Source organism: Caretta caretta, chromosome 6 (assembly GCF_965140235.1).
Source record: "Caretta caretta isolate rCarCar2 chromosome 6, rCarCar1.hap1, whole genome shotgun sequence".
Taxonomy (NCBI): Eukaryota; Metazoa; Chordata; order Testudines; family Cheloniidae; genus Caretta; species Caretta caretta.
This window is the reverse complement of record NC_134211.1, coordinates 80595415-80609283: the sequence shown is the minus strand read 5'-3', so window position 1 is coordinate 80609283 and position 13869 is coordinate 80595415. Positions and strand designations below refer to the sequence as shown.

Genomic DNA, 13869 nt, shown 5'->3' with positions numbered 1-13869 from the left:
TCTTGTTACACACCCTTAGTGGAATACAATAGGGACCATCACTCGAAGAAGAAAATGAAGTTGCTTACCGATAACTGGAGGTTATTTGAGATGTGTGGTCCCTATCTGTGATCCAACATCACCACCCCCTCTATCCCCTCTGCTGCGGATCCAATAGATCTGTGGTAGAGAAGGAATTGGAGACACTGGTGACCCTCTGCCCCCTTTCTCACAGGGAACATGTGCAGACCACCAAACAGTACTACTTTCAAAAGCTCTGGCTCCAAGCACATGGTATATCTGCATAACCCTCAGTGGAATACAGATAGGGACCACACATCTCGAAGAACCTCCAGTTATGGGTAAGTAACTTCATTTTGTGTCACACTGAAGTGCTGCAGGTGTGCCACTGTAGCATTTCAAGTGTGGACAAGCCCTTATACTGCACTTAGTAGAAGGGAATAACCTGCAGCAGGTAGTAATGTGCTGTGCTGTACTGTACTGTAAGGAAGTTTGGAGAAGCAGCAATGTAATCATCATAGCACTTTCACCTAGCCTGCTATAAGGAAGCCTCTCCTGGCCAGCAGTCCAGTAGTAGAAGACTTACAGCCATTGTTAGTCTTAACCTTCTATTTTTAATCATTTTTGTATAATATTGTAAAAGTAATTTAACCAGGCTTTCTAGAGCTATTAAAATGTTTGCAATCCATAGTGTTTGAGTCTGATGTCTGATTTTTTTAGAAACTGGTTTAAAAAAACAAATCAGTCTCCAAGTGTATCCTCTCTGATGGACTGCGACCTTGTTGTGATGTAGAGGTTTGTGTGGGCTAAAGACCCTCAGAGCTACATCGTGTGGAGCTTTCATACTCCTTGTAGGGTCCCCCTTGGCAAGCAGGTCTGAGGTGAGGCTCCTGACTAACCGCGGTCCGAACTTCACAAAACCCCAACAATGGATTAGGCGCATCTAGAGGACCTTTAGTACTCTGTGGCTGTGAAGGCAAATAAGGGCTGCAGCAGGAAGGAGGCCCCCGGCTGTCTTGGTTCTCCTTGCCCCTGGGTCAGGGTTTCCCTCCTGTCAAGTCTCGTGTGGTCAATGCCTGCGCACCGGTTTCCCCACGTTAAAGGGCTCACACAGAGCCCTGCAGCAACGAACGAGTGGCGGTGAAGACAGGAGCAGTGATCTCTGGGAGTCTTTATACATAAATTTGCATGCAGGGGGCAGCCATGTGACAGTCGTCTTTTGCTTGGATGAGACAGAAATGCATTTCGGCGGCAGCAGCTGTGACTGAGCAGGTTTTTTTAGGATCTCCTCTGCGCACTCCAAATAGGAGGGGGATAGAAAAGTTGCCCCAAACAGAGGCTATCTCACACTCTTCCAACTGGATGGCACCGTCCAGTGGGATCACTGAACTCCGTGGCTGAAACAAGAGATAAGACAATGAATTTCGCCACCTGGAATGTCTGCACCCTTATGGACTCTCTGCACAGTGAATGCCTAGAAAGAACAACTGCCATAATTGCCAGAGAACTGGCAAGACTCAAAATTGACATTGCAACTCTTAGTGAGACCTGCTGAACCGATGAGGGCCAATTGAAAGAATGAAAGTGGCTACAGCTTCTTTTGGAAAGGAAAGCCACTTGAAGAGCGACACATTAATAGGATTAGCTTTGCCATCAAAAATACGATCACCAGTCAGCTTTTGGAGCTTCCCATTGGGCTCAATGATTGTCTCATGACACTTCAGCTCAAACTCAGCAACAACCAATATCATCATAGAATCATAGAATATCAGGGTTGGAAGGGACCTCAGGAGGTCATCTAGTCCAACCCCCTGCTCAAAGCAGGACCAATCCCCAATTAAATCATCCCAGCTAGGGCTTTATCAAGCCTGACTTTAAAAACTTCTAAGGAAGGAGATTCTACCACCTCCCTAGGTAACGCATTCCAGTGTTTCACCACCCTCCTAGTGAAAAAGTTTTTCCTAATATCCAACCTAAACCTCCCCACTGCAACTTGAGACCATTACTCCTTGTCCTGTCCTCTTCTACCACTGAGAATAGTCTAGAACCATCCTCTCTGGAACCACCTCTCAGGTAGTTGAAAGCAGCTATCAAATCCCCCCTCATTCTTCTCTTCTGCAGGCTAAACAATCCCAGTTCCCTCAGCCTCTCCTCATAAGTCATGTGTTCCAGACCCCTAATCATTTTTGTTGCCCTTCGCTGGACTCTCTCCAATTTATCCACATCCTTCTTGTAGTGTGGGGCCCAAAACTGGACACAGTACTCCAGATGAGGCCTCACCAATGTCGAATAGAGGGGAACAATCACGTCCCTCGATCTGCTGGCAATGTCCCTACTTATACATCCCAAAATGCCATTGGCCGTCTTGGCAACAAGGGCACACTGCTGACTCATATCCAGCTTCTCGTCCACTGTCACCCCTAGGTCCTTTTCCGCAGAACTGCTGCCTAGCCATTCGGTCCCTAGTCTGTAGCTGTGCATTGGGTTCTTCCATCCTAAGTGCAGGACCCTGCACTTATCCTTATTGAACTTCATCAGATTTCTTTTGGCCCAATCCTCTAATTTGTCTAGGTCCTTCTGTATCCTATTCCTGCCCTCCAGCGTATCTACCACTCCTCTCAGTTTAGTATCATCCGCAAACTTGCTGAGGGTGCAATCCACACCATCCTCCAGATCATTTATGAAGATATTGAACAAAACCGGCCCCAGGACCGACCCCTGGGGCACTTCACTTGACACCGGCTGCCAACTAGACATGGAGCCATTGATCACTACCCGTTGAGCCCGACAATCTAGCCAACTTTCTACCCACCTTATAGTGCATTCATCCAGCCCATACTCCTTTAACTTGCTGACAAGAATACTGTGGGAGACCGTGTCAAAAGCTTTGCTAAAGTCAAGATACAATACATCCTCTGCTTTCCCTTCATCCACAGAACCAGTAATCTCATCATAGAAGGCGATTAGATTAGTCAGGCATGACCTTCCCTTGGTGAATCCATGCTGACTGTTCCTGATCACTTTCCTCTCATGTAAGTGCTTCAGGATTGATTCTTTGAGGACCTGCTCCATGATTTTTCCGGGGACTGAGGTGAGGCTGACTGGCCTGTAGTTCCCAGGATCCTCCTCCTTCCCTTTTTTAAAGATTGGCACTACATTAGCCTTTTTCCAGTCATCTGGGACTTCCCCCATTCACCACGAGTTTTCAAAGATAATGGCCAATGGCTCTGCAATCACAGTCGCCAATTCCTTTAGCACTCTCTCTTTAGCACTCTTGGATGCAACTCGTCCGGCCTCATGGACTTGTGCACGTCCAGCTTTTCTAAATAGTCCCTAACCACCTATTTCTCCACAGAGGGCTGGCCATCTATTCCCCATGTTGTGATGCCCAGCACAGCAGTCTGGGAGCTGACCTTGTTAGTGAAGACAGAGGCAAAAAAAGCATTGAGTACATTAGCTTGTTCCACATCCTCTGTCACTAGGTTGCCTCCCTCATTCAGTAAGGAGCCCACACTTTCCTTGGCTTTCTTCTTGTTGCCAATATACCTGAAGAAACCCTTCTTATTACTCTTGACATCTCTTGCTAGCTGCAGCTCCAGGTGTGATTTGGCCCTCCTGATTTCATTCCTACATGCCCGAGCAATATTTTTATACTCTTCCCTGGTCATATGTCCAACCTTCCACTTCTTGTAAGCTTCTTTTTTATGTTTAGATCCGCTAGGATTTCACTGTTAAGCCAAGCTGGTCGCCTGCCATATTTACTATTCTTTCGACTCATCGGGATGGTTTGTCCCTGTAACTTCAGCAGGGATTCCTTGAAATACAGCCAGCTCTCCTGGACTCCTTTCCCCTTCATGTTAGTCCCCCAGGGGATCCTACCCATCCGTTCCCTGAGGGAGTCGAAGTCTGCTTTCCTGAAGTCCAGGGTCCGTATCCTGCTGCTTACCTTTCTTCCCTGTGTCAGGATCCTGAACTTAACCAACTCATGGTCACTGCCTCCCAGATTCCCATCCACTTTTGCTTCCCCCACTAATTCTTCCCAGTTTGTGAGCAGCAGGTCAAGAAAAGCTCCCCCCAGTTGGCCCCTCTAGCACTTGCACCAGGAAATTGTCCCCTACGCTTTCCAAAAACTTCTTGGATTGTCTATGCACAGCTGTATTGCTCTCCCAGCAGATATCAGGAAAATTAAAGTCACCCATGAGAACCAGGGCATGCGATCTAGTAGCTTCTGCGAGTTGCCGGAAGAAAGCCTCATCCACCTCATCCCCCTGGTCCGGTGGTCTATAGCAGACTCCCACCACTACATCACTCTTGTTGCTCACACTTCTAAACTTAATCCAGAGACACTCAGGTTTTTCTGCAGTTTCGTACCGGAGCTCTGACCAGTCATACTGCTCCCTTACATACAGTGCTACTCCCCCACCTTTTCTGCCCTGCCTGTCCTTCCTGAACAGTTTATAACCATCCATGACAGTACTCCAGTCATGTGAGTTATCCCACCAAGTCTCTGTTATTCCAATCACATCATAATTCCTTGACATCACCAGGACCTCCAGTTCTCCCTGCTTGTTTCCAAGGCTTTGTGCATTCGTATATAAGCACTTGAGATAACCTGCTGCTCGCCCCTCATTCTCAGTATGAGGCAGGAGCCCTCCCCTCACAGACGTTCCTGCCTGTGCTTCCTCCCGGTATCCCGCTTTCCCACTTACCTCAGGGCTTTGGTCTCCTTCCCCTGGTGAACCTAGTTTAAAGCCCTCCTCACTAGGTTAGCCAGCCTGCTCACAAAGATGCTCTTCCCTCTCTTCGTAAGATGGAGCCCGTCTCTGCCCAGCACTCCTCCTTCATGGAACACCATCCCATGGTCAAAGAATCCAAAGCCTTCTCTCCGACACCACCTGCATAGCCATTCGTTGACTTCCATGATTCGATGGTCCCTACCCAGGCCTTTTCCTTCCACGGGGAGGATGGATGAGAACACCACTTGCACCTCAAACTCCTTTATCCTTCTTCCCAGAGCCACGTAGTCCGCAGTGATCTGCTCAAGGTCATTCTTGGTAGTATCATTGGTGCCCACGTGGAGAAGCAGGAAGGGGTAGCGATCCGATATGCCACAGTCATTGATGCATACGCCCCAACACTTGATGAGGAAGACAACAGGAAGCAGTTGGATAGTGCTCTTGATGCAGTCCTCACAGCCACACCTAAGGCAGACAAACTCATCCTCCTGGGAGATTTCAGTGCCAGAGCTGGATGGGACTCCAAACTCTGGAGCGGCACAATAGGCAAAGAAGGGGTGGGAAATGTAAACCCCAATGGTATTCTCCTCCTCAGCAAATGTGTGGAGAATGACCTGCTCATCACAAATACTAGAGTAACAAATGTAGGCAGAGTAACAAATTTAAGACCACCTGGAAACATCCTCACTCCAAACACTGGCACCTCCTTGACTATGTTATAATCAGAACTTGAGATTACACTGATGTCCATATAGCATGAGCCATGAGAGGTACAGATCACTGGTGGACAGACCATTGGTTAGTAAGATCAATCCTATACCTGCAGTTCCACCACACCGCAAACACCCCAAGACTAAGCGAAAGCAGTACCACAGCAAAGCACTTCCGGACCAAGCCAGCTGCGAGATGTTCCAGCACCATCTGTCTGAGAAACTCTCTAATTTGCCTCATAACATCACTGACACTCAAGAGCACTGGAATCAACTTAAAAATACCGTTGACGGTGCATGTGCTGAAACAATAGGATATTCCACTCATCGGCACCAAGACTGGTTTGACTAAAACAACCAGGAAATCCTAGCATTAATTCAACAGAAAAGAACTGCATTCTGTAACTGGCAAAATTATTCCTCTACCCAGTGAAAACATGAGGCTTGTCACCTGCTCAAAGACGAAGTCCAAAGGTGGCTACGTGACATCAAAAATAAGTGGTGACAAGAGAAGGCCTCTGAGATCCAGGATTTCGTAGACCAGGATGACATTAGAAGCTTCTTTCAAGCAACAAAAGCTATAAATGGGCCAAGCTCCTAAGGCCCAACCCCTTTACGTTCCCAGGATGGCTCTACCCTCCTCAAGGACAATGCAGCAATTAAATAACACTGGAAGGAACACTTTGAGAGCCTACTAAATCGCAGATCCACAGTCTCTGAAGACACCAAGTCTGAAGACACCAAGTCTATTTTACAACACTTAGCAAAGGAACACCTTCTTGATCCCCCATCTTTTGAGGAAGTCTGGTATGCCATCACCCAGACAGAAAAAAAATCACAAGACACCAGGCTCATGCGGCATCCCAGCTGAGGTTTTTAAAGCTGGTGGAACAATGCTCCAGCACAAACTTTAACAACTCCTCGACAAAATCTGGACCTGTGAAGAAATTCCACCTGACTTTAAGAATGCCAACATTGTTACAATATTCAAGAAAGGGGACATATCTTTGTGTGGGAACTACAGAGGTATTGCTCTCCTCTCCATCGCAGGGAAGATCCTTGCCCGGATCCTACTAAACTGCCTTCTCCCCCTTGCCAAGGAACTCCTCCTCAAATCACAGTGTGGCTTCAGGCCATCCCGAGGCACAACTGACATGATCTTCATAGCACGACAGATTCAGGAGAAGTGCAGAGAGCAGCACCAGGAACTATTCATGGCATTCATCGATATAACCAAGGTCTTTGACTCCATTAATTGTGATGCCCTATGGAAGGTGCTATGTAGGTTTGACTGTCCACAGAAATTCATTTCCATCATCAGACTACTCTATGATGGAAAGACTGCCACCATTCCATGCAATGTCTCAGAGACCAAACCATTCATCTTTAGCACTGGTGTCAAGCAGGGCTGTGTCATTGCTCCAACACTTTTCTCATTTACGATGCTGTGATCCTGATTCTTCTCCGAGACCACCTTCCTGATGGAATTGGGATTGAGGATTTGGCCATCCATATGATACTCAATCTCCGACATCGCCAAACAAAATCTCAGATCACAAGAATTGGCATCACTGACCTTCAGTATGCAGGTGACTGCGTCATTCTCACACACACCGACCTGTAAAGTACCCTAAATATTTTTGCAGATGCCTATCACAGCCTGGGTGTCTCTCTCAACATTGGGAAAAACAAGGTATTCTATCCAGCCCTCACCTGCACAAATACTCTTCGTACTCCACAAATCACCATCAGCGGAGAACCCCTGGAAAATGTGGATCATTTTCCATACCTTGGCAGCTACCTCTCCAAAACAGCCAGCCTTGACACAGAAATTGAATATAGGATCCACTGTGCCAGCACATCCTTTGGAAAACTGCTTAAATGTCTTCAATTATAGGGATCTGCAAACAGGCACCAAGATCTTGGTTTACAAAGCAGTTTTCATCCCCACCCTTCTGTGGGTCTGAGACCTGGGTAACCTACAGACAACATCTCAAGCAGCTGGAGTGGTTCCAACAGTACTGCCTCAGGACTCAGGAGGATTCTCAGCTGGGAAGACGAACGCACTAACATCAGCATGATTTAGTTGGGGATTGGTTCTGCTTTGAGCAGGGAGTTGGACTAGATGACCTCCTGAGGTCCCTTCCAACCCTGATATTCTATGATTCATTCTCTCTGCAGCCAACATCAGTAGTATAGAAGTTCAGGTCAAGAAACACCAACTCTGCTGGGCTTGCCACTGTGTACATATGCCTGGCACTTGCCTCCCAAAGCAAGTACTCTTCTCTCAGTTAAGTCAAGGAAGAAGGGCTCACGGAGGGCAGCGGAAGCGTTTCAAAGACATACTGAAAGTACATCTTAAAAAAGGAGGCATCAACCCAACAAACTGGGAGGACTCGGTGAACAACACAACACAGTGGTACCACACCATCCACCAAGCCACAGCTCACTTTGAGGAGAACAGACATATTCATGAGACAGAGAAGCAACAAAGGAGGAAAGAAAGGGCACAACAGTCCAGCCAACAACTATGTCTCCTCCAAGATTCCACCTGTCACTCCTGTGGGAAAATCTGTAGGGCACGAATTGGGCTCCTCAGCCACTTAAAAATCCACTAATGAACCCCTTTGGCAGACATCATCCTCACATCGAGGGATAGCCAAAGTGTGACTTTGTGAATCTCCAATACTTTAATAATGCAATTCAATCAACACAGATATTAGGTCTGTTTTCAGAATTCTTTCCATTGTTTGAATTGCCCTTTTTAAAAAACTCATACTGAGGTTGAAAAAAATGTATTATTATCTTTGAGAACTCCTAGGTGAGGTCCCATACAACGACAGAAGGGCAAACATAGCACCTATCTTTAAAAAGGGGAACAAAGAGGACCCAGGAAATTATAGACCATTAAATCAGTTTGTAAGCACCTAGAAAATAATAAGATAATAAGTAATAGCCAACATGGTGCCATGCTTCGAGGTTCAATTCAGACCAGTGGGCAGGGGGGAAGGTGTCACCACTTGCCCTACAACCCTGGGTGCCTTTCAGTGCTTTGCTGCTGTAGCTTTCAGCCTAGGACACTCACAGCCAGCCCACAAGTATTCAGGTCAAACCCTTAGTGTCTGTGTGCTAAACAACTCCTGGTTCAGCAGCTCTGACCCCAGCAGCCTGTCTACAGCCCCACGCTGGCTTTCACCAGGTTTGGTTACAACCAGCAAGGTGACCTCAACACACTCCCAGTACCAAATTTCCACAAAACCATGTGTCCTGAAGTGTCCAGCCCTCTCCTGGACAACTCAGGGAAATAAAAAAGTTTGTTATTTCTTTAAAGAGACAAAAGCACATTGCAGCTTATTAACTGGGGTAAATACATTCTTCCCTTCAAACACATCACTGAGTTGGTTTGCAGTAACAGACAAACAATTAACAATAGGACATAAGTTAAGTGATCCAACTGAAAGGAATAAAGTTAGAAAGGATTACAAGCAAATAAAAGTGAGGACATGAATCCAAGAGTGTAAAACTTAATCTAGCAAGATACAGACTTTGTTCTATGTGGTTTTGCTCACCAAATCTTCCTTCTTTCAAGTCATGGCTGACTTTCCCGTAGTCAGGGCCTTTCTGAGAAGTACAAGATGGTGTCTTCTTAGGTGAAAAATCTTTTCCTAAGCGCATTTCTCACCTATATTCAGTTCCCAGAGACTTCAACTACCCAACCCTTGCTTGAAGGACCCACCTTTCTAAGCTTGCAAGAGCTTTGTTCCTTTGTGTCTGTATAGCGATGGATATCAAAGATGGCTTCTGCCCTTGCTTGTATCTTCCAAAGTTCAATTACCTTGTTTCAAGAGGCAGAGTGACCTCATGCTGTTTTTCCCTTCCTGTGGGCTTCCCCCCCCCACCCCGTATGTAAATTGGGCTTCCAGTGTTCAATTACACCATGCTAAGATGTACATGGAAGATAGGTAAATAGCTATCATGTTCACTCCTTTCTGGCAGAAACCTGTCTCTCGCTTAGTTTGGAGACAGACAGTACAGCCTTATATCAATGAGTATCCAAAATTCCTTATATAGTGTTAATATATATATTTTACAATGCTGTTAATCACTAGTGTATTATAAGCTTTCATAAACACCTCATTTGACAAACATTTATAATACAGTAGTATTGTATACAATCAGTCGATTCAGTTGCTTATTACTAGACATTCAGACCCCCTGTCTCTACAGCCCAGATAAAGTTTCTCTTCCCTACTGGAATCTGTCCCCCCCACACACACACACACGTCTGCCCCTTGCCCCATGCTTTTTAGCATTGTTTACTTTATATGTAAATGGATCTTCATTGTCTTTGATAACCAGGCAGGTCATAGAAGTAAATACACAGTAAATTCCTTTGTCTAGGGCAGACCTGATTACCAACTCCTTTTTGATATGCCTGGCTTAAACACATTTTAGTCATCATTCCAGAATAGATCCATAACTCTTAATACACACATCCCACAAGAATATTAATGATCATGAGTTATTAGTTTTCCAATGACATATTACATGACACCTTTTGGATACAGATTATAACCACACTGAATTGGTCAGACCAGCTGAAACTCATTATCCGAGATCTGTGAACCCCTTCCTGCCATACATTTTTATATTTCAGTGTGATATGTTCTGAAATTATTTTTTTCAGCTATTGATCTCATAAATAATTTGCTGCAAGTGAAAATGAGGAAGCGCTACAGTGTGGACAAGACTCTAAGCCATCCATGGTTACAGGTAAAGCTGCACTTCATGCTTTTTCCCCCTTTCTGTATCCATATTTAGATTCTAAACATGAACATATTTTGGTCTTTAAACAGAGTAGAAGCTGTAAACCCTGATAATTTTCCTCGGTTCCAAGCAGACTTTTCCCTGTGCACAGGATATTATTTATTTTTAAGATAGCAAAGTTTCATATTACTAAGACTTCATTACTTTTACAAAATATGCTACTTTACAATACACTTGTGTACTATGAAATGCCATAAAAAACTAAGCTTGTCAAACTAACTGAACAATATACATTTTGTGCTGTAGAATCTTTTTTTTTTTTTTTTTTAAATCCTGATCTTAAACCCATTATAGTTGATAGAAAGACATTCACTTCAGTGTCCTTTGGATCAGGTCCTAATTTGCTTATTTACACAGCTAATTAACTGGCAGCAGGTCTCCCATGCATCAGTGTGAATTAGCAAAGTTCTACTGTGTCTTCAAGGAGAATACAGCATTATTATCATTTTTAATTAAAGGAAATTTTGCAAGTGTTAAAGCTGTTCCTAAACTTTATGTCCAACAGTACCAGTTTCTCACATTGAGTCTTAGGCTTTACTATCCAGTGGAACTGTCTTCCAGTCAGTTGAGACTTCAGTTGGAAGCAGCCAAAATCTGTTGCAGGGTAAAGTACAGAAAACTAAATGGATGCAGGCAGTGGGTGTGCGTTGGGTCCCCTATCAGAGAGGTTTACCATTCAGGGCCTGATTCCTCAAGGTATAGAAAGTCCTTAATCTTCCACTGAAGTCAACAGGCATTCAGAGAGGTGCCTGCAAAAGAAGTTGAGAATGTTCATCACCTCACAGGAACAAGCTGTAAGAGTGGGGTGTGAGGAAGCTAATTGTGTTGCTCATGACCCTGAAGTACTGGCATGTATAGTAGGAGCTCCTAGATTGTACTGGTTTGTAGGCTTTAGTTTCAAAGTTATCATTTGTAGTCATGAGGCAGTGAGAATCCTGGGGTCACAGAAGCATTTGCCCCTAACTATTTGGAGATATGTACTTTTCTCCCTCATTCTGTAAAAGGCTCAGAGATAAGTAGCTTCTTCTACAGCCCCCACGATTGTGATATTTAATCACCTCCCACAGATACGAAGTGTACTGACAGGAATATTTCTGTCTATCTTCTCCTATTGCCAGGGACTAGGTATTTATGAACTATTTTAGCTCCTGTTTGAGTGAGAAATCAAAATAAATCACAACAATGAATGTGGAGGTCTTGGTTTGTAGCAAGCCTTTAAGGCACTGCTATTAATGATTACTGAATCTTTCATATTGTTCAGTTGTTTTACAGGCTATGTAATTTTTCCACACCACATTTTCCTTTTAATTGGTCACGAATTACTCTTTTTGCTCTCTTATGAAAAGATATTCACATTGGTAATAGAGCCTCTTCCACCCTTGTGCATCTCTCTCTCAAATATCAACATCTCCATTAGGAAGCAGCTATAAAACTCAGTTTCTGAATTAAATATTATATTTTGGGATGTTTGCCCCAGCCCACTAGCATTTGTTGCCATTTCTCTCTAGGCTGCAGAGCAGACTGACTACATTTCCTGTTTTAACAAATTTAATAAAATTCCCAGTTTCTGTTAAACTAGGTACTTACTTTGCCCTCCTTACTATATTATTTGATCACCTCCCAATAATTAATGGATTTTTCTCCTTTATACTACCCCTATTGACATAGAGATTCCCATTTTACAGATGGGGAATGGAGGCAAAAGCAGAACCGTCCCAAGGGTACGGCTAATCAGAGCAACTGCTCTGGGCCCCACGCTTTGGCTAGCCCCGTGGGCCCACACAATTGACCGGTGCAGTCAGTCCCGGAAGTGACGGATTCGTCACTCCTGCCCTGGGCCCCACACCCCCCTAGGGACAGCCCTGGGCACAAGGTAGATTAATTAAATTTCCCCAAGTCACAAGAAATCTGTGGCTGAGTTTGGAATTGAAGCAAGGGCTCAGGTCCAAGTTTAATGCCCTAGACCCCCTTTCTACCTGTAAAATGGACTGTGCAAATAACTTCAAGGCTACTTTGGAATCCTAGGCAAGTGTGTATTTTTACCCGAACAAATTGATGCTTGCGTAGGATTTGAAAAATCAGAGCCTCCTGTCCAAGCTGACCCCTGATCTTGTCACCAATACGTTGAGATTATGAAACTGCCTTGTCTGTCATACATTTGAAGAAAGCAAGGCATTTAGACAGCAAAACTGAATGATACATCTCACACTACTGGGAGAGAGATTACTTATTTTTACAAATACTCAAACTAATACTACCCCTTTTGGTTTTTCATGCAGGACTATCAAACCTGGTTAGATTTAAGGGAGCTTGAATGTAAAATCGGAGAACGCTACATCACCCATGAAAGCGATGACTCACGATGGGAACAGTATGCAGGAGAGCATGATTTGCAGTATCCAGCACATCTTATCAATCCAAGTGCTAACCACAATGAAAATACTGAGCCAGAGGAAGCAGAGATGAAAGCCCTTAGTGAGCGTGTCAGCATCCTTTAAGGTGCATCCCCTATCATCTGTCAAAACACTGTGGAATTAATAAATACATACGGTCAGGTTTAACATTTGCCTTGCAGAACTGCCATTATTTTCTGTCAGATGGGAACAAAGCTGTTATACTGTTATCACTGTTGATGCATCCGAGTTGCCAAGACAAATCAACAGAAGCATTTTTATTTTGTGTGACCAACTGTGTTGTATTAACAAAAGTTCCCAGACACACTAAACTTGTTATTGTGAATAATTCATGTATTAAATGCATTAAAACCTGTCTCCGCTGTGCCTTTGCAAACTAGTGTTTTTCTTACTTGAGCCTCATATTGGTAAGAGAGAACCTTTCCATACCAGTCTCTGTTGTGTGTGCACCATTAGTATTGAAGTGTAAGCAAACTCTTGAAGAGTAGATTATTACTGCTGTTCTGTGAACAACTTCTACCATTTGGATAAAGTGTTTATTTGCTATGGAAAAAATATATTAAGATAAAGATACAAAAAAAGCATGAATATAACAAATTTCATATACTGTACAGTTTCAAGTCAGATGCACCATCTGTGTATGTGTATTTATATAGACACAAGCACACACACACATGCGGTGCAACCTGCTCTAAAGCCTGAACGCCTTAGTAATGTAAACTGCAGTACACGTCAGTTGTATTTCCCCTTTTCTTAAAACATTCTGCTCTAACATGTACATTCAGAAGCTGAAAAACACGTTGCCTTTGTGTATGTTTTCAATAAAAAGTCTTGTTGAAATGGATCTGTTTGATGGTGATTCTTTTTAAGTTATCCTGAGTTGCTTTTCCTGGCTTGGTTGGGACTAGAGCATCTTTCAGATTATTCTTTCAGCCTGTGGAAGTGAGTGATATGGAACCACTGAAGGAGCCCTTCCATAAGGGAGCAGGAATGTGCCATCTGCAGAGCAAGGATGAGTTGTATAGTTAAAAATTACTTTCCCCTTAAGACCTGGCCATCTCTATGAACACTTGGATGATTTAATATACTGAGTGCAGTCTGATTTGGAACCTGATTTTTGCACCAGTTAAGTTAGTGGGAGCTTTGACTTCAGTGAGCACAGGAATGGGGTCTTTCTCAGCA

The 13869-nt window shown here is 44.1% G+C and overlaps 1 protein-coding gene across 4 annotated transcripts in view; it reads left to right on the top strand.

Annotated features, from left to right (window-relative positions):
- The window catches only part of PRKD1 (protein kinase D1), a 297785-nt gene extending 284254 nt beyond the window's left edge, over positions 1 to 13531 (top strand). For all 4 annotated transcript variants that reach the window (XM_075129740.1, XM_048854091.2, XM_048854090.2 and 1 more), the window contains 2 exons: positions 10134 to 10219; positions 12553 to 13531. In XM_075129740.1, coding sequence (XP_074985841.1) covers positions 10134 to 10219; positions 12553 to 12771 — 305 coding nt within the window. In that variant the 3' untranslated portion in view covers positions 12772 to 13531. The remainder of the gene's footprint in view (positions 1 to 10133; positions 10220 to 12552) is intronic.
- The last annotated feature ends 338 nt before the right edge of the window (positions 13532 to 13869 follow it).